Consider the following 27020-nt stretch of genomic DNA (forward strand, 5'->3'; position numbering starts at 1 on the left):
CGGCCATGCGGTATTTAGGTGGGTTTATTTGCTGTTTTAGTTCATTAAAATTGTTGTGTGATTTAATCTGGTGGGAAAACAAGGTGAGATATTCAAAAAGAATCAGAAAAATTTTTTAAAGGTGATTTTCATGACTAGTGGTCCTTACCAAACAGTTTTTCCTTTGTTAGGTAAATTTGTTAACCAAATGGTTCTATTCACTGTTACTTTAGTTCACCTTATGTCCCCAGTTAGGATTCAAGCTTCCCAGTGTTCACCAGTTAACCCACCTGCATCCAAATCCCCTCTAGCGCACAGAGAAACAGATGTTGACACTGCATAAAAAATATGCATAACTGTTTTTTTTTTTTTTTTTACGGTTCCACATTAAATGAGGGAAAACTTTTCCTGTTTTAGGTCAGTTAGACTACAGTTTACAAATTCACTCATGGACAAATACTTCCTTCTTCAGGAACCTGAGATCTGATGAAATCAAAACTGAACGAGGCAGCCACAATTACCCACAGGAGAACCATCCAACTGTGAAGTAAGGAGGTGGTAGTATCATGGCGTTGGTATTCTGCGGCAGGAAAGGCTCTCAAAATACATGGCATCACAAGGACAGAACTTTATGTGCAAATATTGAAGCAACATTTTAAGACATTGGGCAGAAAATAAAACCTTCTGGACAAATTGGTCTTTACTAAACCATAATGACCCTGTGCATGAATAAAAACAGAATATGATGATTTGGAATTCCTTTACAACCCACATATTAGATATTTAATGTACAAATTGATGAACTTTATTGTCTTTTTACAAAGTTTCACTTATTTGGATTTTGATCACTGAGCTATGCTGCAGATTACTAGTCCAGGGCAGCAAGAATCTTGTCAATGCATTTGATTTTCCTCTAAATGTGTGTTCTCAAATGTTATTAAGCTCTGCATTCAGAGTAATCAGTGTGTTTAATCTGAGTCTGGGAAGAATGCAGCTGGAACACTGTGTTCACATTCTTAAAAGGAGACACACAAACAAACACACACACACACGCACACACACGCCAAATGCCCACCAATAAGCATAAGCAAACCCTGAAAAAGCTCCACTTTGTAAGTCAAGCTGCCAAGTCTTTCTCTGCAAAGAATCATTAAAAATAAACAATGGCTGTGCATGAAGAAAAATGAACCTTATTTTTTTGCATCTTAAGACAGTTTTTTTTTTCTAACCCAAGAAAATATTTTTCTTGCAAATGCCTTAAAGATGGGAAATAACAGCAACCCTACTGACAGTTACCTAATATGGAAGGACATTTATTTGGCTGACACTTACAGTCAGCCTCAGGTCTCTGGGGTTACGGTATGCTTAATGGCTGAGGACACAGTGAATGCAAACTGCAACACAATTCAATCTTCCTCTACAAAAAATAAATAGGAAGCCAATATTATCACTTCCTCGGGCTCAACATGTCTGTTTGCCTTCCTCATATCTGCATTGTGCTGATGTTTAGGTATTCAGCAAGCATCCGTGACCACAACCGTTTCCTCCAAACAGCGGCGATGGCCTTTTGTTCTCCTCAGACAGAAGCTTCGGGTTGGAGGAGGAAGACCGTCAGTATGATTACGCATAACCTTCACGCGCTAATGTCCACAGACAATCAGTAATGAGAGGAGGGAAGAGGAGAGACTCAGTTATTAGACAGTTTTATCTAATCATGTCCAAATGCGGAGACGCTGTAACACCTAACAGAGCTGATGGCTGATTGTTTACTTGTGGAAATTTAATGAGCTGCCTTTGATCTTTTTACTTTTATTTTAGTCTTTCTGTAGACATTTCATGGCGCTTTCATGGCTTTTTCTAATCTAACCTGTTACACCGACTGTCCACCCGTCAGACACGATCGTGTTTGCAAGTTCAAGTAAAAACCATTTGCTGTCACTGGAAATCCGGGTTGCCATAGGAACACAGTACAAATGCCCACTAAAGAAAAAGCTGTGTGGCTGCTAATACAAGCAATATTGAAAAAGTGTTTTTGTTGGGATCTGGGGAGGGCTGGCTGGGGTTCTTTCCCACTTTTTCCACCAGGGGGCTTCCTGGAGGTTCCTGGAGGGGCGTGGTTTCGCGGCTGCACACCTGACTCATATCTGACTCATTTGGAGGAGTATATCTGGATGGAGCTGCCGACACTCCAGTGCCAGAGTGTTAGCCAGTTATGGTTGCCCCTCCGTGACGCCTTGGCCGCCTGACCCGAGTTACTGGCTGGAGGGTTCTTCCACCCTGGATTCCTGTTCTTCCGCTACCAGCCCACCTCCCTTCCCTGAGCCCCGGCCTCGCGGACCCACTAGTCCCAGAGCTCCAGCCGAGCTTTCCCCTGTAAATCCTCAAATCCCAGAGATCCAGCCCTTGCCAGAGAGAATAAGAGAGAGACACCTCACCTTCACCTGTACATATCTGCACGTTGTTTTTCTAATAAATTTCCCTACCTGATCTGCCTCCGGAGTGTGTTCTGCACATGTGGGTTCAGAGAATTGATCGCACCATGACAGTTTTCTGATTTCGCAGGATTCCTGACAGTCTTTTGTATTCGTGGTGGAATGTGAAACAGAATCAGCAGGAGTGGAGGACGTGTTGCTCCTCACATCGTTTGGTGATCAATTATCAACATGTGCTGCGCGAGTGACTGGATGCAGTGTCTCACACGCTCACAAGAGAGTAAAACTGAGGTTTTTACTGCATACACAATCAGCTGTTATACATTTTTAGCTTAACAATATTAGTCATAGTAAAAATAATGCTTTTTTCTATAAGTCCTTTTGAATTTTAAATTAGTTTACAAAACTGCATCTACCATCTTTGACTGAAGATAATGCAGCCAAATGCAAAAAGTATATTTTCAAGCGATTTCTGTAAAACACAAGACACAAAAACTGAGGAAAGTTTGGACTTCAGTTTAACTTCTTTCTGTGAAAGACATGATCCTAAAAAAATGTGTTTATGAAACTACAAAACAAACTGATAAAACATTAGTAAATAGTTGTCTTTGCATTGGACAGGTACATCTTTTCACATTGATGTAAAAGATAAAAACTGCTTTGACTTCAATAAAATAATATTCAACTGAGTTTGAACATTTCTGCCTGTGGAGAACTTGTCCTGCTGTTGTGTTGGCTTTTGCCAAAGGAAACTCACCAAACAGTTTATTTCATTTCTGCTGCAATCCAGCAAAAGACTTTGGACTTTCATAGAGCTCTAACTGACAGTGGGACGGTCTAATTTCTGAGTAGATGTGGAGCGAATGAAGCCATTAATAATCAGTTAATGCTGAAGAATATATTTATAAAATACAAAAACATAAACCTGAATCTTCATTCACACGTGAAACCCTTCCCCAACATGAAAAAAGTCACCACTAACTTGGTTCTTTTTTCAAATTTTCTTTAAATCACTTTTGAGTTAGTTTACCTTCAGACATGCTTGTAAAAAGTGGGATGTGTTATAGTGGTTAGGGGTTAGGCTGTTTAATGGGACTACTGGGCTGAGAGTTAATGGGACTACTCTTAAGAGAGCAGAATTGATTTATTGATCAAAGTGTGTCGACCTCTGCTACAATAGTTGTCAATAAGCCCCCTTTCAGCATGTTTGTTTAGTTTTTTTCTTGCTGACATATTGCCTTGGAGATCAATACAATTGACAAGCAATTTGGCTGGCCTCAAAATACAAAAAAATATATTAAATACCAAGTGCTTTTTGTATTAGAGTCTTGGTTCTTCACTCAGCTCTGGGCAAAATACTTTCTTCTTGATTGGGTTAGTTTAAGTCCAGATAAGTAGTTAAATTCAATGACTATTGTTTTCGTTTGTCCATTGTTAGGAAATTCAGTTTAGGAAATTTTCTTGGTGATATTATAAAGTAATTGTACTGTTAAAGAGGCAAAATGAGCCCCAGTGTCTCTCCTGGGATTTAGTTTGTTCAAACAGAAACAACAATTTGTACAAAAAAATGTTGATTCATTTGAGAAAGAGCTTAAGTTATTAAATTAGGTATTAAATTGTTCAGAGTAAGTAAGGAGTTTCATCTGAAGGGGTTTGAATGGATTGTTATAATTAAAGACCTCGTCACCCTGTAACACTTATGGATTATACTTATACAATGCTTGGGGTGATGCAAGCAAAACATCTCAGATTTGTATTTGTGAAGCAGTTTGAAAAACATGTATTTATTTTGCATCTCAATTTCATCCCAGTTTATTTAAATAGACCTCAAACTTAGAAAAGGACCCAATAGAGAGCAGAACAACTGGGCTGTTTGTCTTCCACTTTTAAGATATCTCACTTTGACAGCTGTGTCTAGTTTTGGACACCATTTAGGAACAGAACCAGCCTTCAAAAGGTTCTGCTGAGTAGAGATTGTGGATACTAGAAGTATGGGGGATGAAATGACAAAGCACATATTAGATAAATAAGACAATCCTCTGTGCATTCTGTGAAATCTTTAAAGTGGATTGTAAAGATTTTATATCAAATTCACACTCCTAATGTTTAATGTGTTCAGTGAGTTGGGGATAATTTAATATTATACTTTTTTGTGGGGATTCATGTGTGATTAGAGATGTACCCCCTAAGACTGTCATTTTTAGTTCACGAAAGTTTTCATTTATTTCTTTGGCTTATATCAAAAACTTGCCCCTATTATGTCGCCGTTTTCTCTGAGGATTTCATGAATCAAGAATCGTTTATTGTATTTATGTGATCACATATAATGAAATTCTGTTTGGTAACTCTCATTGTTATAAGAGGCAAACATAGGGAGAGGCTTTTAAATAATACACACATACGCATTTGGTGTATATATAAACTCTATAGAACCTCACTTAAAATAATCCAAACTATCCCTTTACACTCTTATAGACTATTGCTGATAGTTTGCATCCCACTAAAGGCTGTTGATGCAGATTTGACACATACTAAAAATATTAGAATTAGAAACTTTCTCACCAGTTAGTTGTCTAATTTATGTCTAATTTAAGTTTATGAACCTGTGTATCTAAGCCAGGTTAACACTGATCTCTTCCAAATTTAGCATCTGCTTGACAGCAAAACCACCAATTACTGTGGACCTTTGGTATTTACAGGGGATAGCTGCCGATAAATAGCTTTTAACTGCACATGTTAGTAGTTCAAATGCAAAATATACCCTGATATGCAATAATACATACAGTGAAAACTATCTTGGCATTACTGTAGAAGGTAATATCAACAGTCTTCCTCATCTCTGATCTTAGGGGGAAGAGTTAATCGATGACAAGGGTTGGCTGCTCAGCCAATAGTGATCCAAGTAACATTGTGTTCAGACATTTCAATCTCCCAAACTGCATTTATTGAAAATGTTTTAAATGTTGTCTATGGAAAACTGTGAATATTTGAATTTTCTGCAAACAATTTGGAGTCACGTTCTACAGAAAATATGTGAATACGCATCTAGTCGGGGGTGCAATGTAATTTATGTTTTACGTACTTCTGAATAAATTCAAAAAGCTCTGGTAGAGATATAGTTTTAGCTCTTCCTTTGTAATAATGTTTCCCATTTAAGTCTGGTAATGGCGTCATTGTCACCATGTTGTTCATGCGAGACAGAAATCAGTAGGATTTACTCATTATTGTGTTTATTGATCTGAAAATGATTCAAACCAAAGAAGACTAAAGATGAGATGGTTGAAATAGGCATAAAAGAAAAAAGAAGATAAAAATCTTCACCTCTAGTTTTACCCAGAACAGGCAGGCAACCAAATGAATACATTTTCCACCCTATTTTTTATGTTTCAGGTGCACAGAATAGAAAATAGTGTCCCATTGCTGTAGGGTTGTTCCTAGGATCCATTCAGCCGGTGCTGACCAGTTCTGGTTTTTGATAGCCATTGTCCTGCATGTTTTAGCCGTTTTCGTGGGTGAAACTTCAGAGAATGTTTTGGAAGGACTCGTTCAAAGCATGCAGGACACTGTTGCTGAGGACCAACACTGGACACCTCCTGTTTCAGCTGCATATATTTCCCTCCTGATTGCACCAACTCTGTAGCTGAACCTTCTCTCTCCACCAGCCTCCTCCCTCTGGACTTTCTTAAGTCCTCCACAAACTTTCTGTTTGACCCTCCCTGAGTTGTACTTACTCATTTCAAATTCCACCAATATCTCTCCATATCTATTCAGCCCCCACCCCATCTCTGCCCTTGTCATACTCCTTCAACCTCCCACTCTCTTAACTCCTCCACGGTCCATCTCCTCCATCCATCGCCCCGGAATATTTCCCCCCAGAAGTCCCAGCCTTCCGCGGCTCCCCAGAGCGTCTGCCCACCAACTCACCCAGCAGGATGACGATGCACAGCAGGATGGCGATCAGAGCCCCCGTGCTGAGGCCCGCAGAGGAGAGAAACGCTTCCCCCTGGCAGATCCGGATCTTGCCGTGGCGCTGGCATGGGCACACCCGCAGGGTCAAGGTGCTGGTGCCACTGAGCGATGGCTCCCCGCCATCCCACACCACGATGGGAAGCTCATAGAGCTCCTGGGTCAGATGGTTAAACCGGCGCCGCCTGGCAATGATGTTAGCTGTGCTGTCTGCAAAGACAAAATGATAAAACAAAAAAACGGTCATACCCTTGGGCTGAAAGACTAATTGTACACCTCTTTCAGAGAAATATGCAATTACTTCTATATTGGTGACAATACTATGCTAAACTTAGTCTCGGCACTGTTGCTTTCCTTCTGAAAGTATCCAAATATACTGTAGAATTATTTACTGTGTCTGCAGCTCCTCGGCTTGCCAAGGCTAATTAATTTTAAAGGTGTTTGTTTAAGTCGTCCAATGTGCAACCAAAGAGCAGTTTACCTTGATCTCTGCAGAAACACATCTGTTATCGCCACATGAATAAGCAGAAATAATAGGGAGCGAAAAAAGAGCAAAACAGCCGCGGGAGATTTTCTGACAAGATCGACTATTTGTCCCAGACAAGCAAATGTATGAGAGCTGAAATTAATGCGAAAGGTTTGTTTTGGTGACTGTAGCAGGGAATTATTTCACACTTGAACCTGAATGACCAGCATTTATTACTCTGTAAAACGTCAGTAGTGACAAAGTTGACAAATTTCAAACTGAATGAACCCTGGCCATATATGATAATCTCAATTTGATCAGAAATAAACTAAATAATATTTAGGAGTTTCATAAGGTGGATAAGATATAATTTTTATTGTCCTTTTTCCAAATGAGACATTGTTTTTATCAGGAAAATTGCACCCAAGTTGTATTGTTACAAATGCAATGACAAAGCTTGACACAGCACTCTGTCAAAAGAAGGTTTGATCGGCACATTAAAAAGGTCATTTATAGATGTTAATTAAACATCAATAAGGTCACATGCCACATCTTTTCTTCATATCAGTGGAAATAAAATAAACATTCTAGGTGTATGACATCAAGAGTCCTAAAAGATACTGTGGGTGAAAACTTAAGATATCATTTATGGATGAATAACTTTGAGTTTGCATACTGGTGACACGCTGCACGCTGATCTCGATGTTCACGCTATTTAAGTTCTGAAAATGCTGAATCGTGTAGCAGGGCGGCCGTTTTCCCTCCGCCCGGTGAAAACACCTCCGCCGTGAGCTGCTGCCGCTCTGAGACCTCGCCTCCCACTCCAATCTCGACTCCATCTATGAATAATTATTATGATCGACAGTTGGAAAGACATCACGTACTTCAAGCTTTATTAAGCCAGGACTCGTGTACCGCCGCATCAGCACGCAGATGGACGGAGGCTTCAGAAGACGCAAACGGCACAGAGGAGAGACGAGGATTCAGAGCCTGGATGTCTGAGCAGTAAGCAGAGAGCAGGCTGGGTGACACCAAGGCTCAACCAGAGGAGGCTCAACAACAAAAATAAATAATCTGTTTGGTGTGTACGCGCAGGTCCTTGTACTAACCACAGGGAGGAAGTTCAGATCCATTATGCTATGGTAATTCACATGAACCCATGTCTCGTCACAGGTGAGAGGAGGAGAGCGGTGTGATTGCAGAGTGAGTGTGATTAATGCCTCAGCGAGACAGACCATCTGCAGCCAAACTGCATCCACACCCCCCCCTCCCACCCCCCCCACACACACGAGACACCATGCTGAATACAAAAGTTTGGCTGTAGCAACCACAAAAAATTACCAGCACTCAATAATTTGGAATCATTAGATTTATGTATTTTGCATTAACCAGGTAGTACAATGGTCCAGCTTAGTAAACTGCCCAGCAGTTTCCCCTCCACACGACACAAACACGGTAATTAGTATGCACTGCATGTGAGGCTCTCCTCACGCTCTGGGTTCCGTTCTTCACTGAGCAAGCGCTGGCAAACAGATTCTTTTTCCCAAAACCATCAACACAATGCAATGCAAGAGTCACTTGGAGAGATTTCATATTCCCACGGTGCATTGCAAAATGTTTCAAAACTTTTCCCAGTTTTGTCTTCTTACAACAACTAAGTTTAGTTTTTATGAGGTTATTCTGAGATAGATGAAAGATGGCTTCCAAGATATTTTGCAAATAAACCTTTGAAAAGTGTGGTGTGTGTTCGTATTCAGACGCATTGATAACCTTAAAAAAATTTAGTACAACCAAGTGCTTTTTTCAGTATAAATGCATCTTGTGTGGAGATCTGAGAAATAAGCTAAAAAAATAAATAAATAACTCACAACATGAATAAGCTTAAGACTATGGAACCCATCAGACAGGTTAAGGAGAACGTAGAAAATTTGAAAACAATAACCCAAACTTTAAACATCCCAGAATCCAAAATGATTAATCTAAATATAGTTTTCCACCTAAACTGTGAGACTGACCAGAAAAACAAGCCCAGTGCCTCTCTGGAGAAGATGCACAGATTCAGAGCTCAGGTGAGAGAATCTGTTGACATTCGTAGGAGAATGAATTAATTTGGTCTTAATGAAAGCACTGAGAGAAAACAAGACAATTGTTGGAAGAAGACAAGAAATGCCACTTGCAGTTTGCCAAAGGTCATTCAGATGAGACAGGATATGTAGAAGAAGTTGCTCCAGTCAGATTAGTCTTAAAATATTCGTGAACATAAAAAATAATCCTACGTCAGCTCATCTTGTTGTAAATTGGGCTCAAACTCCCAGTTGATCTTGTCAGATGGAGTCTTGTACTAATCCAGGTTCTGGTTCTGCTGGAGGTTTCTTCTTGCTGCATTTCCTTAGACAGAAACTCTCCAAGTCGGCAACACAGATGGGTGACGCGGTAGACCTCGTCACCCATCAAAGGCTGTATCCGTCAGCCTTTGAACGTAATCCAGAGATATGAAGCAGAGGTTGAAGGCAACATCAGACATACAATAAGAGCAATCAGGGAGCAGGTAAAGGTGATGTTCAGGATCAGGAACTGCAGATAGAATAAAGGTGTGGTAAGGATTGAGGCAACAGGACAGGAGGGGCAGAGCAGAAAAAATCATGACAAGTGGATGAAACTTGTAGACAAACCTCAACAGATCTTTAACGTTTTTGTTTATAAAAAGGACCAATAACGCTGCAAGGAATGCATCTTAAGTACCCCCTTAGGGTTCAAGGTTTGAGATTAAATTTTTAATAAAAATAATTACTTTACTATAATGTTGAAACTGTTTTCTGCAAAGTTAACTTTCAGACCATAAGTAACAAAAATAGTAAAATAAGTAAATCAATAGCACACAGACACGACACAACCACATCTCTACAGAATTCAGAGTTGCCTACACATGCACTTGGTTGCATTTCGTGCAAACGTTGGTGGGAGTGAGTAGGTGCCAATGACTGGAATCTGCAGCACTCCAGTTTGCACTTGATATAAGGAGCTGTGGAAATCCTTTTCTGGAAGAAATGTCTATGTTGTGTCCTAGTTTATAAGTTAAACTTTGGCTGTTTCTTCTCTAAGTTAAAGTTTAACCATCAAGAAAAAAACCCTGTAACATTTTTAGTCTTCACTTTTACAAATATTCTTCACATTTGCAGTAACACTTCATCTTCTCAGGCAAATAGACTTTGTAAATTAGCTCTGCTTAATTAAATAATACTTCTATCAACCACCCCACAAAATATCTATTTGAATTAGATTCACAATTAGGAGGTAGCACTTAAAATATATAAAATCAGGAAACAAGTTCACACATTGGCTTGAAGTCATTACTGTCTTTTCTTAAAAAGCACTGATACTCATTATGGAAATGGAAATAACTGATGAAATGCTTCCAACCTGGTATAACTCCAGCTGTTTCCAGCCTGAACATCCTAACAGGCTTTATCCCAGAGAGGATCAATTATCTGGATACCTTCAGAGGCTAAAACAAATCTAAGAACAGAAACTTCCTTTGTTTTCTACAGATGGATATCTGCAGTATTTTTTCTTTGGAGTAAAACAATTACTTGTGTTTCTTGAACTACAACTGTGAGCCAACACAAGTTTCAAACACCCTAATGAGAAAAGTCAGAAAACTTCACCATAACCCATAACTGTCTGTTTTTGTCTTTTTTGTTGCCAGTAATAAAGTCCAGTTTTCTCTGATACTTTAATTCAACTATTTTTACATTTATTTCATATTAACTTTGATGTTTGCACTTGGTTCCCTTAAGGACACTTTAATTCAGAAAATGAACATAGTTGCAGTGCTTGGATGCTCTAATTTTCCATTTGCATGTGTTATTATATTTTAGCTTACAGCTGCTATACAGTATAAATCTGTGTGTTGCTTTAGCTATCCCCTGTGGCAGATTAAAAATCCCACAAAGGAAGCAGATTTTAGTATTGATAATTTAATCCTTTCATTCATACTTACTTGCATAACTTAGAATTCTGACTTTTTGTGCTTAAATTGTTTATGCATAATCAGGCAAGTCTTAAAACTCAAATCTAAGAACTCATTTTGGGACAGTGATTTGATTATTTTCATATACTATCAACATAATTCACATACAGCTAAGAATGTTTTGTTATTTATTTGTATTTTGATATAAAAGGACACAGACTTGGAAGGTTAAAGTCAGAATCCTGAAGGGGGAAAAAAGTCAGAATATTAAGTTTTCAGTCAGAAGAGAAGAGTCTAATATTGACTCATAGCATGTGTGTGCGCGTGTGTGTGTATGACTAAATTTATAATTAAACAGAAAAAATGAAAGCATTCATTCTGCAAACAATAATTACACTTTACAACACTGGCTTAGTTATTACTCACACAATTATTTTCTGAAATGGAGTCATAAATCTAAGTTAATAATCCTGACCTTTAAGCAGAAGGCAACTATTGTGTTCTATTTGCAACTATTTCCTGTATGATGTTAATAAAACCAGAATGCTTCAGTTTGCTCTGACGCTCCACTCAATCCAACTCATGCTCTCTCAATAGATCATTAAGTGTTGGCAAATCAACTGTGAGTAAAGTGTGCATGACATAAAAGCTAATTGACATCCCACATATGGGCCTATTAACTGTAATATTATAGGATCCTCTCTATGCGCATGGGAAGACGATGCTGTCAGAAATCAAGGGATCAGTTTAAACATGAGGCTTATTTATAAATCACAGCATCAGTGTAATTGGTTGTTAAGATGAAATGTGATAGAGTGAGACATATATCAAACAGATCAAGGAACCAGTCAAAATTTCAGCCACTGTAAATTAATCAGGGAGGTTGATGTATTTAAATTGACTTCACCAGAGCAGAATTTTGCCACAAAAGGATTTCCACCTTTCTACCTAAATGTCATTTTAACAAAGATTACAGTTTCTTTGAAGCTAACATTTAGTACTAAACCACTACACTTATCTGATTCAGTGAACAAGAGCTGGCGCTGTTAGAGGTCTGTGTAGCAGAAAAATAACCTGTTGTAATAAGATAATAGCTTGAAAGAAATCTAATACGAATAAGAGATGAAAATTTTATGAAAAAAGAGCCACAACAGTTTAGTTAATAGGCTCTTTTTATACCCATTACTGTCAAATTACCAAAAAATGAGGGGAAAGGATGAATCCATTGCAGGTATAATTGACTATTTAGCTGCAGAGGTTTAAATGAGCAGTGCCTCAAATTAAAAACCTAATTGGAAATTTAGTACAAAAAAAGTCAAAAAGTCACTTTTAGAAAGATTCTTTTGTGAGCAAAGTGTAAATGAGATACAAAAGAGATGAGGAAGTGATTGGTCTGGATGAAAGGTAATTTTTTCAGCTGCCCAAAAACAGAAGGAGGTCAGACGTACAGACAGCTGTAGGTTGGATGGATGGTATATTTCCCAATATAAAAAGGTATCAATGATCAATACCTACAGATAATTACCTCTTTTTTGTAAAAGAAAAGTTCAAACAGCTGCAGTGAATCAAGTTTCAAGAAAACACTTTAGTGATCAAACTGCAACTGAGCAGAAAAGGAGGTCATGAGAGAGTTACTGGTGTGAGAGACTGAAAGGGATTTTCTTCAGTTGCACAACAACATAGGGAGGTATTAGGTCCTGGCACAGCGAAGCCACCAACTGTTAGTCTGCAACAACAGCAATGAAAGAAGCTGCTCTGAGTGTGAAGAGCTTACTTGAATTATCAAACACAGGAGTCAACAGAATGATGCTCCGTCTGGATTTTTTTCTTCTCCAAGTTCAAGTGCGAATGCAGCCTCTAATTGAGCACATTTGACTGATATCAGAAAAAGCCTGAGAGCAGCAGCTTAACTTTTCAGAGGGAGCTTTATGTAGATAAGGGAGCCGGAGAGAGTAAAAGGCAAGTAAATAAGTAACATTAATTCAACTAGAACAGGGATTAGTGGAAAAAGTAAATAGGTAAGCAGTAAATACAACCATGTAAATATAATAAAAAAATCTATATTTTTGAGTTTCATATCATGTTATAATGTATATTCCCTTCATCAAAAACATACCTGGAGTGTTAGCTTGACCCTTACATGCATGTGTAAGAAATCCTTTAATCTCCGTGGCAACCATTAAGCTGTTCAAAACGCCTGGGTGGACTGAGCTCCACCTTCGAGTTGCAGTTTCCACGCTTCAGAGTTTCTGTCTCATAGAGCAACCCTCCATCGCATCTCCCTCACTCAGCTCCTTCAGACTAGAGGCAGGAATTAGCAAACATCTGGTGGAACTGCACATCTGCTGAGCTCATCATACAAGCTACTTCTCAGTGCAAAGCTGGTAAAAACATTGCTGAAGAGTTGAAAAAGGAATGTGATGACTTCCTGAAGGTGAGGTTTCAGAAAGAACAGGAGTTTTTAAAGAGACAGAGGCCCAATTTCAAGGCATTAAATTGTGATGTCAAATTTCTTTAAGTCATATTTGTTATATATAGCATATACTTTTTAACAACTGAAAGTAACACAGTTACTTGGTTGTGCTTTAAAATGGCTCTAAGTACATAAAAAAATAAACAATACCGCCCCTTTAACAAGACTGGTTCTCATGTAACAAAAACAAAAATATCAAAGTAATCAAAGTAGAGAACATATTTTGATGGTAGGTTATAGGTTATGCATTCTGATAAGGTTCCGTTTTCTATAAGCAGGTATTAAATATTACTTTCATTAAGCCCTTTTTTTATTTGAAGCAATATAATGTAATATAATTTTAAATGTCGGATTTTTATTAGTTATAAGCAGAAAATCCTCATAATGGCAAATGAACTAGAGTTTGATTAAAGTGGACAGAACAAGACTGGTGTGAATGCACTCAGAACAAAAATCCTACAGCAATGAGTCCTGAGGGGCCAATGTTTATAAGAAAACATTTATCAAGAGGAACAAAGATGGGAACTCATATCAAACGTCTTCTTTCTTTGTGTTTGCTTCTTGGGGATTTTCTTTCCCCTCCTTTCCGTAAATTTATAGTTTTCAATTAGTACCCTTTCATCATCAGCTTAAAGTGGAAATCTCTTTGAAATGGGAACATAAAATTCCTGAATATAACCCATTTAGGCTGCAAAGGCTTTAGGGCTGTGCTGAATTTATGGTCCTGTCTACTTTTCCCATTTATTGTTATCTCTGCTGAGTCAACACTCACACAGGTATGATTTACTCGTCTGTTACTTTTTTTATGCCTTTTGTCCAGGGCAGTAGGTTTCTGCACTTACTGTCATTCCATTTCTAAAAGAGTTATGCATTTCTACACTGAATACCAGAACTCTGAGTATTTCAGTGGTCCGTTCAAAGAATATTCTACTCAGACTTTATGCATATTTAAATTCTGTAAGTGTGAAGTTCATTTCATACTTGTAAATTATGTAGGTTTACATCATTCATATTTTCTATCAGTGAATGGCACCATTACAACCTTAAATACACTTCAAAGTAAAATTTTAGGACCCGTATCTTAATTTTATGAATACTTGTTTTTTTTATATATGTATTAAGTCATAAAATTCAGGATAGTTGTATTTACATGTAGTCGATCTCAGGGATCAGAGGATAATACAATATCCATTAAAACAACAGTATATGTTTGACCCTAAATGTTTTATCAAATCAAAGCTACACATGTAATGGACAGAAGAAAAATTAAGTTGCTGAGATGCCATCAAATAAGTTTTCCTTCATTTTGCTCAGACACTGAGAAAAACCTGTTGTAAGCAAAGCCGATTCTCATAACCAAACATTCAGAATCATTATTTATTTGTACAAATGAATATCACATTTGTCCACTTGATAAGCTTTGCTCACAAACAACATATGACACCACTTTAGGTGGTCTGGTTTTTAAGTCCCTGCTCAAACTCTCTCCTAGCAATAGCATTAAGTGTTTGTGTTTTCCTAGCTCATATATGAATTGTTGCTTTAAATCCAATATTCATGTTATTCCATAGTCCTGTGGCAAAAAAGCAGGAGGGTTGTGCTAAACAGAAACAATATCTGGAGGAAATATCCTAATTGTGTTATTGACCGTATTTATTTGAAAGATAATGAGATATAAACAAACTAAATCTGTGAGTTTTGCAAACCAGTATACTATGTTGCTGTTTTGGATGAAATATGCCGACAACACAAGCTTCTACTATGTACATCAGTTTGGGCAAAATACCCTTTTGTTCTCTCATATCTACACTGAAAAATAATTAAACAGGAAAATCCTGCCCATCCCACATAGGATTATATCAAATAATCTAATCAGAGAAAAACAAGAGCCTGTGGGCTAGCATGCAACAGAAGGTAAAGAACAAATTTAAAGACACTGTATCTCAAAACAGCATTAAATTAAAAAAATCTGTTATTAATCCCTCATAAGAGAAGATCCCCTCTTTCAGTGGGCTTTGAACATACATTACAGCAGGGATTTAAATTAGTTTTTTTTTAAAACATATTTTACAAAACAAAAGTATTAAAAAGTGGATAATTTTATTTTACAGTATACACTTAAAGCAGATCTTGTCCATGTTTTAAATGTTTCCATTCCCTGTCCAGGCAGCTCATCCCAACAGAACAAACATAATAAATTAAACCAAGTAAATCAACTGTAGACCAGCTCAGTTGATTTAAAAATTGATTCTTATTTTGCAATAGGTAAAACTTCAGGAAAGTTGTAAACATAACAAGTATTACCAAACCGTTGACAAAATAAACAATGCTAACCAAATATAAATGATCCTGGAAGAAGTTTTTATATTATTGCATTAAGTTCGTAGATATTCTTACTCTGAACAACTGTTAACATGTGATCAATTGTCTAATAGCACTCTGTGAAAACTGTGAACCTATCTGCATAAAGAAATTAATAATAATTTGGTGACAAGAAATTTAAAAAAAAGCATGTCACTTTCACAGCACAGTCATCATTATCACACCCATGGTGAAAAGACAAAATATCACTCTTTAAATATGTGTAACTTAAGTAGAGGCAACTTCTGTTGCCTTTGATTCAGTTCATGATTGTTGATGTTTTTTCATGTTTCAACCAAAAGATTCAGATGGTTTTCAGATTTCACGTGATGCAAAGCAGTGCATAATTATGAAGTAAAAAGAAAAGAGAATATTTCAAATGTTTTTTATAACAAATACCAATCTGAAAAGTGATTAATACATAGACATTAACATTCTTTCATATCAGTACTTCTAAATATCATCATACCAACATTTAAAAAGATTATAGATAAGGACTGACAAAGTTTTACTCAATATTGTCTTCTACAAGTGTCCTTTGTTTACAAGAAGATAAAATAAGCTAATTGCAAAGTATTGGCATGAAAATTAGAGGAAAACTGCATCACTAAGGCGAGTTAGCATGGATGGTCAATACAATTAGCATGCTAGGGCTAGAGCAGCAGGTGTTAAGCATCGGACTGCAGGCTAGCTACCTACATCAATACCCAAACTAATTAACCAGAAAATAGCTCAATAAAATCCCACTGCTTATTCCCACTGATGTAGACTTTAATTCTTGATTTTTCTAAACCTCTTTAGCTGGAATTAATTGATAAATAAGTCATCTGTATATGACAATGATCATTGATTCATTCAAGTTCTGTCATTCGAGTGGATCTTTATGTAAAAATCTATATGTTTTTAATCAAGATGCTAATAAGTTAAAGCCATAGAGAACACTTTTGACTGTGATAATGTTTTATTTTAGCTGTAGATACAAAATTATTTATTTTCCTTTTTAAATTAAAGCAGTTAAATTATGTTTTGTTGCAAAGTCTTTGTGTTCAAAGACGTTGTTCATTCTGTTAGATTGTGGCTCAGTTTTCCTTTTGTAATAGAAATGTCAAATCTGTACTCTTGCAAATTAGATTAACATTCATAATTTCCTTTGAGGAATTTGTTGACGTTATACAGACTGATAGGTCAGAATTAAAACCACATAACTAGAGAACTTTTCCCCTACTTTTCCCACTCATGCGTTCACTTCTGATGTTTCATTGAATTCCGTTTTTTTTTGGAGCTAATAAAAGTAAAACTAGGACTTAATGACCTTCTTGTACCATATGTTTGTTTAACGCCAGTAGTTCTTTGTTCTCATGGAGTCTTTGCAGTCTTGGCTTTGCTTTTATTCTCTTCCACCTTGAGACTCGCTGATGGTCAAGAGGTGAGGAATGTCTGCAGAAAAGCCCTGCCTCAGAAACTCGAGGGAGGCAAAGAAAGGCATGTGATGGGAAGGAATTGGACAAAGAGATAAAACAACCTATCTTGTATGATCAGGGATTTTTTTTTTCTTTATCTCGTACTGTGACCTTCATCTTTGTTTTTATGCTCCTCCATGGCATCCGGAGTGCCGTGAACTCCTCTTCTCTGTGGGTAACCGTGAGATCTTCTGGCTGAGAGCTTATAAAAGCCCTGTGATTGCCGACCACCCTGGGGCTAGGTACTCACCTGACACTGAAAATGGTTTCTATGGCAACGCCCGCTCGCCGGCCACAGGCAGGCAGGCTCGATATTATACACAGGAGGCGGCGACAGGGAGCGGCTGAGCGGGGTAATCCATTTGACAACACGATGCGCAAACACGGCACAGCTCTGTGACTCTGCTTAACGCAATCAGAGGGGATCCCACTGAGTCTGCAGCTTACCATGCTCACTTGTTATAAAGCGTGTGGTTTTACTGCACCACAAGGGTACGAGAGCAGCAGAACAACTTGGTGAATGCTTAAAACCCGAGCAGACGACCAAAAACCCGGGAACAAAACGAACAAACGTAAAGATCATTTTATTTACCTCCGTTGTCCTTTAGGGTGAAGTTGGGATTAACTGGCAGTTGGCTTGGCAGAGCAAAAGAGAATCTCTGTCCATTGGCAAAGTCGTCCTTGTCCACTGCTGTGACGGTCTGGATCAACTGAGAAACAAAATGAACATACTTTTCAAATCATTACTACAACATTTTTACTTTTTTTTGTCATGCCTGGAGAGTAGAACAGCCCAAATCACATGAAACATTCTCCTTCAAAGCTTCAAGCACTTTGCTTGAAGCATCGCCATCTAGGATTTCAAAAAAAAGAGAAGCTTCGATTTAACAATCTAGAATGGCGCCACTCAAGGTGGCAGCAGATTGGAGAAAATCTCTCATGTTGGTTCTGATTTGTTTTTGCTTTTTTAGTTGAGGCTTTGCTTGTTTTTTTACACAATTGTGATTTTGGATGCTGTGCAGCTGGAAGGATTTTTGCTCTTACTGTTTTTTTTAACCTCTGTACAGTTGTTCAGATGTGAAACCGTGGCAACAAAGTGATTTTTTTTTTACAACCTGGAGCAGTTGATGAACTGATTAGTTTCAAAAAGATGAAATAAAACCCCAAACCCAAAGGTGTTGAAAGGAGACTTCATTTGGATGTGATACATCATGCAGTTCTGTTCTTAGGTAGATAATTGGGCTTTATTAGTTTTATGACTCTATAAATTTACAGTGGTAATAATTAAATAACGACAATGACTGTAAAATCAACCAATAACTCCGCGCTTGTAAGTTGTGGACCTTTGTAATTGATACATTTACAACTGGATTCATTTTTAAATTGCTGTAAATACTTGAACAGCAATTGTAAACAAATACAAATAAATTTATAGGAAATTATATAAATTATAGAGTACAAAGCACAGCCAGAAGAATAAGCGTGATACTCCTACATCGTTTTAAAATCAATTTAACATAAAGGGCAGCATTGACTTCTTTCCCATTACAGAACAAGAACAAAGACTAAACATCATCAGCCAGGGTGTATTTATAGATTTTTTTTTTTTTTTGCAATAATTTATGCATAAAAACAACCAAAGCTAAGTTTCATATGCTTGCCACATTTATTTTTTACATATTTTCTGTTAAATCTTCATGAAAAAGACTGTCTTAATTATTCCAAATGTTTATTCCATGACAAATGTACCATTTCCTCAGTTTATCCTTTAATTATTTCTTTTGTTTTATATAATACTGCAAAGGTTTTTATATTTTTTACTTTCTTAATGTGTTAAGTCACATCAATTAAAATGCTAAAATGACGTTTTTAGTACAACTGAGAGTCAAATATCTGGTTTAACAATCTCTTACAATTAGAAAGAGACTGACCTCATCCTGAATTTAGTTATTCCTAAATATGACATTTTTCTTTAGAAACTGTTGGTAATTTTGTAATAATTTCCTATGACAAACCATTTTTGTCCGACAGTCAGTTCCTTTTTGTTTATCTGCAGAACTTTTAAAAATTTAATCTAATGTTTGTTTTGTAATTAAATCGAATGTTAGAGTATGCAACTCATAATGCATCCCATTTTTGTGCAGCATAAAAAGTTTAGGGATCCAATACACAACATTAACCCTTAATTAGTCAAATGTGAACTTTATCAGGCTAAAAGAGGTTCGGTTTCTTTACATCACATCTATGCTTGGTGAAGGATTCAGACTATGAAATACTTTGGTCTAATATGGAGGCAGTGTGTATAGATACATTGTTGTTCATATTTATCGAGTGACACACTTAGTCTAATATCATGACATCTGAAACTCAGGTGGTTGGAGGAGTTTTGGAGTCTAGTAAGCCATATGCAGCTCCTTAAAATAGCATTTTATAGTTTGATTTAGTTTCTTCAGATTTGCAAAAACTATTTGATTCAGTTGCAGTTTCTAATGTAAATGTAGATAATTTCCAAATAATTACCACAAAATGAATATAATGTTCCCCCATGCACATTTTCTGCTGAATGCAAAAGTTTCACTGCCTGCAAAACATTGTGATTCTTTCCATTTAATCCTCTGAGCCAGGAACCCTGAGCTTGCAAACCTTAATTTAAATTTAATCCAAAATTTATTTTAGACTCGTCTTGAACCAGCTCCTAACTATTAAAAATGTATTTAGTTGCGTCTTTCGCTGCTTTACTCCATCATCCTTTGCAAAACCACACTTTCAGCCATTTCCGAGCTGCTGATTGCTCTATATCTCAACAACCTTCTTAATTTGAATGAATCAAAGACTACTGTGAGCAAATTGGAACAAGCTTCGATTTAGAGCTGTCATGGTTTGCTGCTGAGATACTCATTTTGTATAAGGGATGATTAAGCAGCCTCTCTGCAGCACCGTCTCTACAGCTCTGGTCTCGCTGAGCAACTCAAAAATTGCTGAGAGAAACAAGAGTTCAGCACAAAGAGGTGCGGTCAGGGAAATGGCTGCGGTTAATGTGCAGCTCTCCACACTTTCTTCTTTTGAGTTCAAGGAAGTTTTGAACATGTGAGGCCAGAGATAGGGAGAAAAACTGTAAAGGAGTGTTTAGCATTTTTTTCCTTCCCCAGATGGGTTCCAGACACTCACCTGGTCGAGCTTTGAGCTCTCGCACACAATGACTTCCTCGTTGGTTGCTATTTCTGGTGGATTGTCGTTCATATCCAGCACCTGCACGGTAACAGGAACGTGCCTGAGCAGACTGGGGTTGTCTGTAAGCAGAGAGAGAGAGAAGCCAAATTTAGGCTTTCATTGCAAACATTTTAAAAACGGGTACAGTGACTGGGTATGGTTCAGATACTGGAAACAAAGGATGTCCAAGCTTTGTTTGGACATCCTTTAACATGTTAGGATAGGTCCATGCGCAAACAAAGCATGTCCATTAAATTTTTTTGTACAAAATCAGTGTTAGATAATCAGATTTCAGTCTGGTCAGTTCTGCCTATTTTGAGCTCATTTCAAAATGAGATGTTTATGAATTCTGTCTCTTTAAATCCAGAAAAGCTGCTGCTGGCCACCACCCCCCGACTCAATGTTTATAATCACAGGTGAAAATGGCTGCAAACTTGAAAAGCAGAAGTAAAGACTCCTGCACAGCCAACAGAAAGTGGTTTCTAAATAGTAAGTCAACAACAGAAAACTTGTCTTTTTCCAGCAGCCATTGTACAGTTCATACAACGGTAAAACCGGCTGACCAAACAAACTGGATGCAGTCTCAATTGAGACTGCACATTTGTGAAACACCAAAAAGCAACAACTAATTGATCAACTTATTGCTGTGTGTTTTTAAGAGGCTGATGTGCATAAAAATGTGCAAAATGACAATTTTTCATATTTTAAAAATATTTTAATGTTTTTCATAATAGTTTAAGTAATTCAGCTACACCACTTGCTCACTTGTTCCTGAAACTGGATAAAAAAAGCTTCTAAACTCATCTGAATTTTACTATTTTATGAAATGTATAAACACACAGTAAAACACTCAGTTATTTGCTTATAAGCCAGCGACTTTTGGTTACTTAGAAATATCTACTGAATGTTTAAAGCATAAAAAACTACAGTGATTTTCCACCAATTGTCTCAGTTTATCTGCCTTCAGAAAAGGCTCTTAAAGTAAACCTCTCACTTTCCAGACTGACAAATGTGACCTTGAATTTGAATATATTGGTGTGTAATGCATACAGTAATCGACTTGTTGCAGAGCACCAGAGGACAGACAGCAACTCGAAGGTTATGAAGCATATTCCTCACCTTTGGTCAAAGTTAGAAAGCCTGAAATTAACCTAGCAGTGCCCCTCCCCTACTTGTTGCTGGGTAGTGTTGTTCACCTGGCTTAAAAAATGTCTCCTACAATTATCACTAATTTACAGTAGCTGCCCACAAATTATGTAATAGTTTGTCAACCATTATCAGATAAACTGCATAGTTCACTTTTTAATACTGTGGTAGTCTTAAACAAACTGCTTAAATAACTCAGAGTATGCAGGATTTTCTGTGGCCCTGTAGTAAGGGTCCTTGAGGAATGCAGCTGCCTGTCGACCCGTGAAGCACCTCTGTCCAGGATTGCAGAGTGCTTTTACTGGGTGGCTTCCAGGAGAGATAATGATTTACGGTATAAGTGTGCAGTAGAAGGGCTGAGGTGAAACACTGCGTTTGCTCAGCAAAAAATACTCCTAACAAGAAAAAAAAACAATCTTCAGGTGCTCAAATCCTCAAGGGAAGTTCTACATATTTACTTTTTATTTTGTCTTTAGGAATGTGTGTGTTTGTGTGTGTGTGTCTGTTTTTTTGTTTTGCAAAGTCTAATAAATGTTTAAAATGGGATCTGCTGTTTTCAGACAGTTCAGTGTCTGCAATGGGGATCCAGAAACATTGCACACAAATGTAACAAATAAGAGGAAAATAAATTAAATATTCTATATTTATATTTTTATTTTAGATTGAAATAAATTCAATGTTCTTCAATATCAAAATTAAATGTGTCAATAATTTATTCAAGGTAAAACTGCAAGCATTGTGAATCCCCCCTCAAACTCAAAAAGGAGTTTTGCTTTGCAATTTTCTCCAACCCATGATTATTTCTGCTGCTTCTGCATCTTTTTTCACAATAGGATTTTCTGTGATTCAACTTTCCAATAACATGCCTGAATACAAGACTCTGTGAACCAGCATCTTCTTTAGAATTGACCTAAATTCACACTCTCCAATTCCTTTTTCACTTTTGGCTTTGTCTATGAACTTCTAACCTCTGCAAGACAGTTTGCAACATAAAGCAAACAGTCTTGCAGTTTGCTACATAAAGCTTTATGTAGCAATATTACTGTGTCTAGGCTTATATTGCTGAACACTAAAGAGAGATGAAGAGGTAAAGAAACATTAGCATGCATGACCATTGGCTGGAGATTTGCCTAATTGTGATTACAAATTATCCAACTCACCGGAGGTTAGGGGGCTTCATTGATTTAATTAGTTGCCAGACTAGGAAAGGACATTTTAACAATAGAGACTGGTTCAATTTTATACGCAATCCAAGAGAAAAGTACTCCAACATATTTAAATGCAGTATAAACAATGTGCAAATTAAATCAACCCAATACTTTCTTTACCTTATATCTTCATAAATATGTGAACTATACAATGTGATTTCATTTACAACTGGACGTTTATGTAAACAGATGTGATGCATCACGATGAAAGTAGGAATAAATTATCAAAGCAAAAAAAATAAAGACCAGCAATTACTGAGAGAATGATGAGTTTCTTGCTTTTCTGCAAAATATAAGACGGTCGCTTTCAGCTTCGTTGGAAAATGGAACAAAACCTAAAAACCTCTAAAAATATACATTTCTCTCTAGATAAGACAAGTCACATCTGTTGAACTACATATTTGACATTTACATTTTAATATTACATATTTAATGAAAAGTCAGCCATTTTTGGAATAAATATTCATTTTGGTTAATATGGATGATTCTACTTTTTTGTGAATTTCACTAATACAAACTATTTTAAGGGTAAAATGACTTGTTCTTAGAAAAATGTGTATTTTCAAAAATGGATGTTTTGAATCTTCTATTTAATTTTATTTTTATTTCTGTGTGTTTGACTTCATTAGAAGGCTTAAACCAGTCACTTTCAGAATCCGTAAATAACTCAATATGCTCCCGTGGAGACTTGCTCCTGGTTTTGTCATGGCCAGTCACAAATACTGAACCATCTTTCATCTTTACTGCACCACAGTTAGATTGTTTTTTAATCACTTCCACGAGAATCGCCTGTCCAGAGTGTCCACAAATCAAACCTGCCATGCTCCATTAACATGGGAAAACAGGTCACAACAGGTGTTCATGGGGAGCTGATTATGGTATGATTAAGTATGTTCTTTCCAAAGATGGTGGAAAGAATCTAACATGCAATCTAACTAGAGTGTCTTTAAATAACACAAACACCACCAAGTGCTCTGTACTTATACGATGTGCAACAGATTTGATTCTGTAGCTGAGGGGAGCATGTGTGCTGCTGATTCATGTACTCATTGCTTTTTATGGATCCCCTCTTTTATTGATATTGATTCTGACTCCTGTGTTACTCTCTATGAATTTGAACCTGCGCTGCCCTCTGACTATACGATCCCCTCAGGGTGTCCTGTTATCTAGAGGGAGAGAGAAAAAAGAGGCAGAGCAATAGGCAGGGCCTTTTTCCACTTAATTGTTTCTATCTAAATCATGCTGCCATGGTAAAGAATTTCCCAACCATTTGAAAGCATCTCTGAAGGAAAACATCTGAACACTGCATGGGAAATAGAAAAACATGTAGTAATCACCTAGCCTAGTCATCCTTCAAAACTCATTTTCATCCCTGCTCATTTTGCTTATTTTCATTTTCAGTTCTCAGGACAACCATCAGGATAAATGTAGGGTCTCCAGAAACAGTTGCTATTGTGAGATCATCAATCATTTGAGGGTATATTTGTGTGTATTTTTTTATTCTTACTCACCAAGCTAATAAAGGAACCTTAAGTAGCAGAAGCACCATTTCCTTCCTGCTAAAGGTTTTGCTAAAACTGATGGCAGAGGTGCAGAAACCACCTCAAAATTCATGAGGAGATTCTCAAGAATTTCAGCAAAGATTCTTGGTAAAATCTGGCACCAATAGTAGAGATTCAATTTGAAAAGCAGAAGGGGAAATCCAACATGAATATCCTAAAGATCACAGGGTATTTAATCCATTGTGAAGGAAGCTAAACAGGAGTTAAGGTGGTTAAGATGGTTAAAGGAAGAATAAAGCTGTTCTTAGGAAATATCAGCCAATTTCTGGCCCAGATGTTTATAAGTAAGTCAGTGCAATATGTTTTTCGTACACCTGGGTACCTACCAACCTCCGAGGCCATTACAGTGATGTTGTGCCAAGGTATGTCTTCTCTATCCAGCGGTTGTGTTGTACGTATGACTCCACTGCTTTCATCAATTCGGAAGTATCTTACTCCGTCCTCTTTGCTGTCCAAGTAATATCTGTCAAAAAGATAAATGCATTTTCAGGTACTGAATTAAAAAGCATTTAAGTGTACATAAGCATCAGGCAATCATTGTCCCAAAGATAAAAAAGGAGGCACACACAGATTAATTTGAGTGTAAATATATGTACCAAAGTGCAAAATACATACACGTACATATCAGTGATGTGCGATCAGGGGAGGCAGGGGAGGCTGGAGGTCAAAGAATAGTCTTTTTGACCTCCAGCGTTGTCCACATGCGCAAAATTTCCTTATGTAAACAATAACATGCAGGGGTCTGTATTTGAAAATCTGATTATGATGAAGTCAGTGCCTCACCAGCTATGAACCTCACCGCATGTCACTGATACATATATATAAATATATTAAAGGTTTTAGGTGGCATAGTTGTGCTTTCTTTGACTCATGGCAATTAGGTCCTTAGAGCTGTTGATGATATTAAATTATACACAGTGACTAATAATGCTCATTAAAACCAAACAAATCTCTCTGTTTGCTTTGTCTCAGAAGTATCTAGTTGAATGCCTGGGTCCCTTCCAGAGTTTACTACTCTCAGTCTCAGGTTGAAAGGTTTGACAAAGAGGCGAGCCCCGACAATATGACTACTGAATAAAATTACCATAAGTTCATAGTATGAAAGTATTTACACAAACTAAAAATCTAATAAAGTTGTGTTTAATTAGAACCAAAATGTCTATGATTATTGCTATGATTGCTCTCTTCTGTGCTTTCATTAAACATTCAATTAAATTCCTAATGCTTCAACAATAATCTGTTAATATAGTAACAAAATATCATTTATTATTACATATATAGTGTTATTAAAAATCTGAATCAAACACCTTTCTATAATTTGGAGTTTTATAGATATTTAGCGAAGCACAGTAATGTTAAGACACTCCGTTACGTCTTTGGTTCGATGTAAAAAAACAACAAAAAACTCTCAAACACATGAATATCAGACACACCAGATACTCTTTGTAGTCAACCAAGTGATGTCACAAATTCAGACCATTAAAGAAAACAGAAGAAATGGAAAAATAAAATCCAACTTTCTGAAAACACCAAATATATCTCATGATGTTATCCAAAAACTCACAGAAGAAAAGGTAAATGATATATCTCATTTAATTTCCCATTATTCTCTCATGAACATGAGATACTATCTGGAACATATGAGAAACCAACTTTTTTCTTTTCTCTTTTCAGTGGTTATGTTTTTTCCATCTCATAAAAAACTAATTAATTTATAAGTAAGCATCAAAAATAACCTTGTTTAACTAATTATCAAAATACACGAACAAACATGAATATTCTAATTGAGGACCTACAATCATTTGATTAAAATATGGTCTTTTCAGCTTCTCTGATATTGGTCAGATGAGTGGGAAAGTTTTCCTGCATGAATATATCCGCCTATCAAAGGCTGTCTGGGGGAAACGTGAAACTCTCTGCAGAGAAAGCAGAACTGGACCCTGAAACATTACAATATCCAAAAACAGATCAATTAACCCACCAATGAGTGGCTGAGGTTTAAGAAAAGAAAGTCCAAGGCCAAACGTAAACTCATGCAGATGCTGTGAGGTGACTTTAAAACTGGCTGTACATGAAAGTAACTGTTAAAACGTCTCACGGCTTTATATTCTTACACATGGTCTCACATTTCCCTCATGCACCTCTGATACAGGGAGAACTCCTCATTAATTTTATGGCGGTGTGCTGGACAAGTCCTGAAACACTTTGGCGCAAAGCTGCTTGACATGCTATTGGCTGCTGTCTGCAAAGCAGCCAATCCAGGAGCGCCATTTATTTTTGTTGGTGCTGATTGGCTGTGCCTCCATAGAGATAAGGAAGACGGTAGATGTTAGCTTCTAATAGGGTTTCCTCTGTGTGTATTTATGCATATCCAGGTGTATTTGGTGTTTAAACTGATAAAATAGACATATTTTAGTAGCTGCATGCATTTTTAGAGGGGGGGGGGGGGTTGATGTATCCATGGATTCCAGATATAAAGGTGGTTTAATGTACTAAATCTTTTATTCATTGCTTGTGCTACATTAAAATGTAACATTTCTCCTTAATTTAGACTTTGGCAAGAAAAGTCCAAACAGTTATTTTATGTTATAGTTTATACATTTTAATACATACAATAAAAGTATGCAGCCTACATTGAAGCAGTAAGAAGGTAAAGTTTTAAAAGTGAAATCAGAATTGGCTAAAATCAGTGTTGACTGGTAAAAGCTTTAACAAACAACATATAAAATGCATGTTGAGCTGGGCAGCTCTACTGCCTGACAATGGTCTCACTCAACAAAACAAATA

At 37.0% G+C, this 27020-nt stretch overlaps 1 protein-coding gene across 1 annotated transcript in view; it reads right to left on the reverse strand.

The window, feature by feature from the left end:
* Nucleotides 1-27020, reverse strand: part of LOC116712013 (cadherin-18) — a 122836-nt gene that overhangs the window by 7793 nt on the left and 88023 nt on the right. The window contains exons 8-11 of the mRNA XM_032551675.1: nucleotides 24560-24696; nucleotides 20276-20397; nucleotides 17700-17817; nucleotides 6336-6587 (exon numbers count right to left, since the gene is read on the reverse strand). Coding sequence (XP_032407566.1) covers nucleotides 6336-6587; nucleotides 17700-17817; nucleotides 20276-20397; nucleotides 24560-24696 — 629 coding nt within the window. The remainder of the gene's footprint in view (nucleotides 1-6335; nucleotides 6588-17699; nucleotides 17818-20275; nucleotides 20398-24559; nucleotides 24697-27020) is intronic.

This window comes from Xiphophorus hellerii, chromosome 21 (genome assembly GCF_003331165.1).
Source record: "Xiphophorus hellerii strain 12219 chromosome 21, Xiphophorus_hellerii-4.1, whole genome shotgun sequence".
NCBI classification, from domain to species: Eukaryota; Metazoa; Chordata; class Actinopteri; order Cyprinodontiformes; family Poeciliidae; genus Xiphophorus; species Xiphophorus hellerii.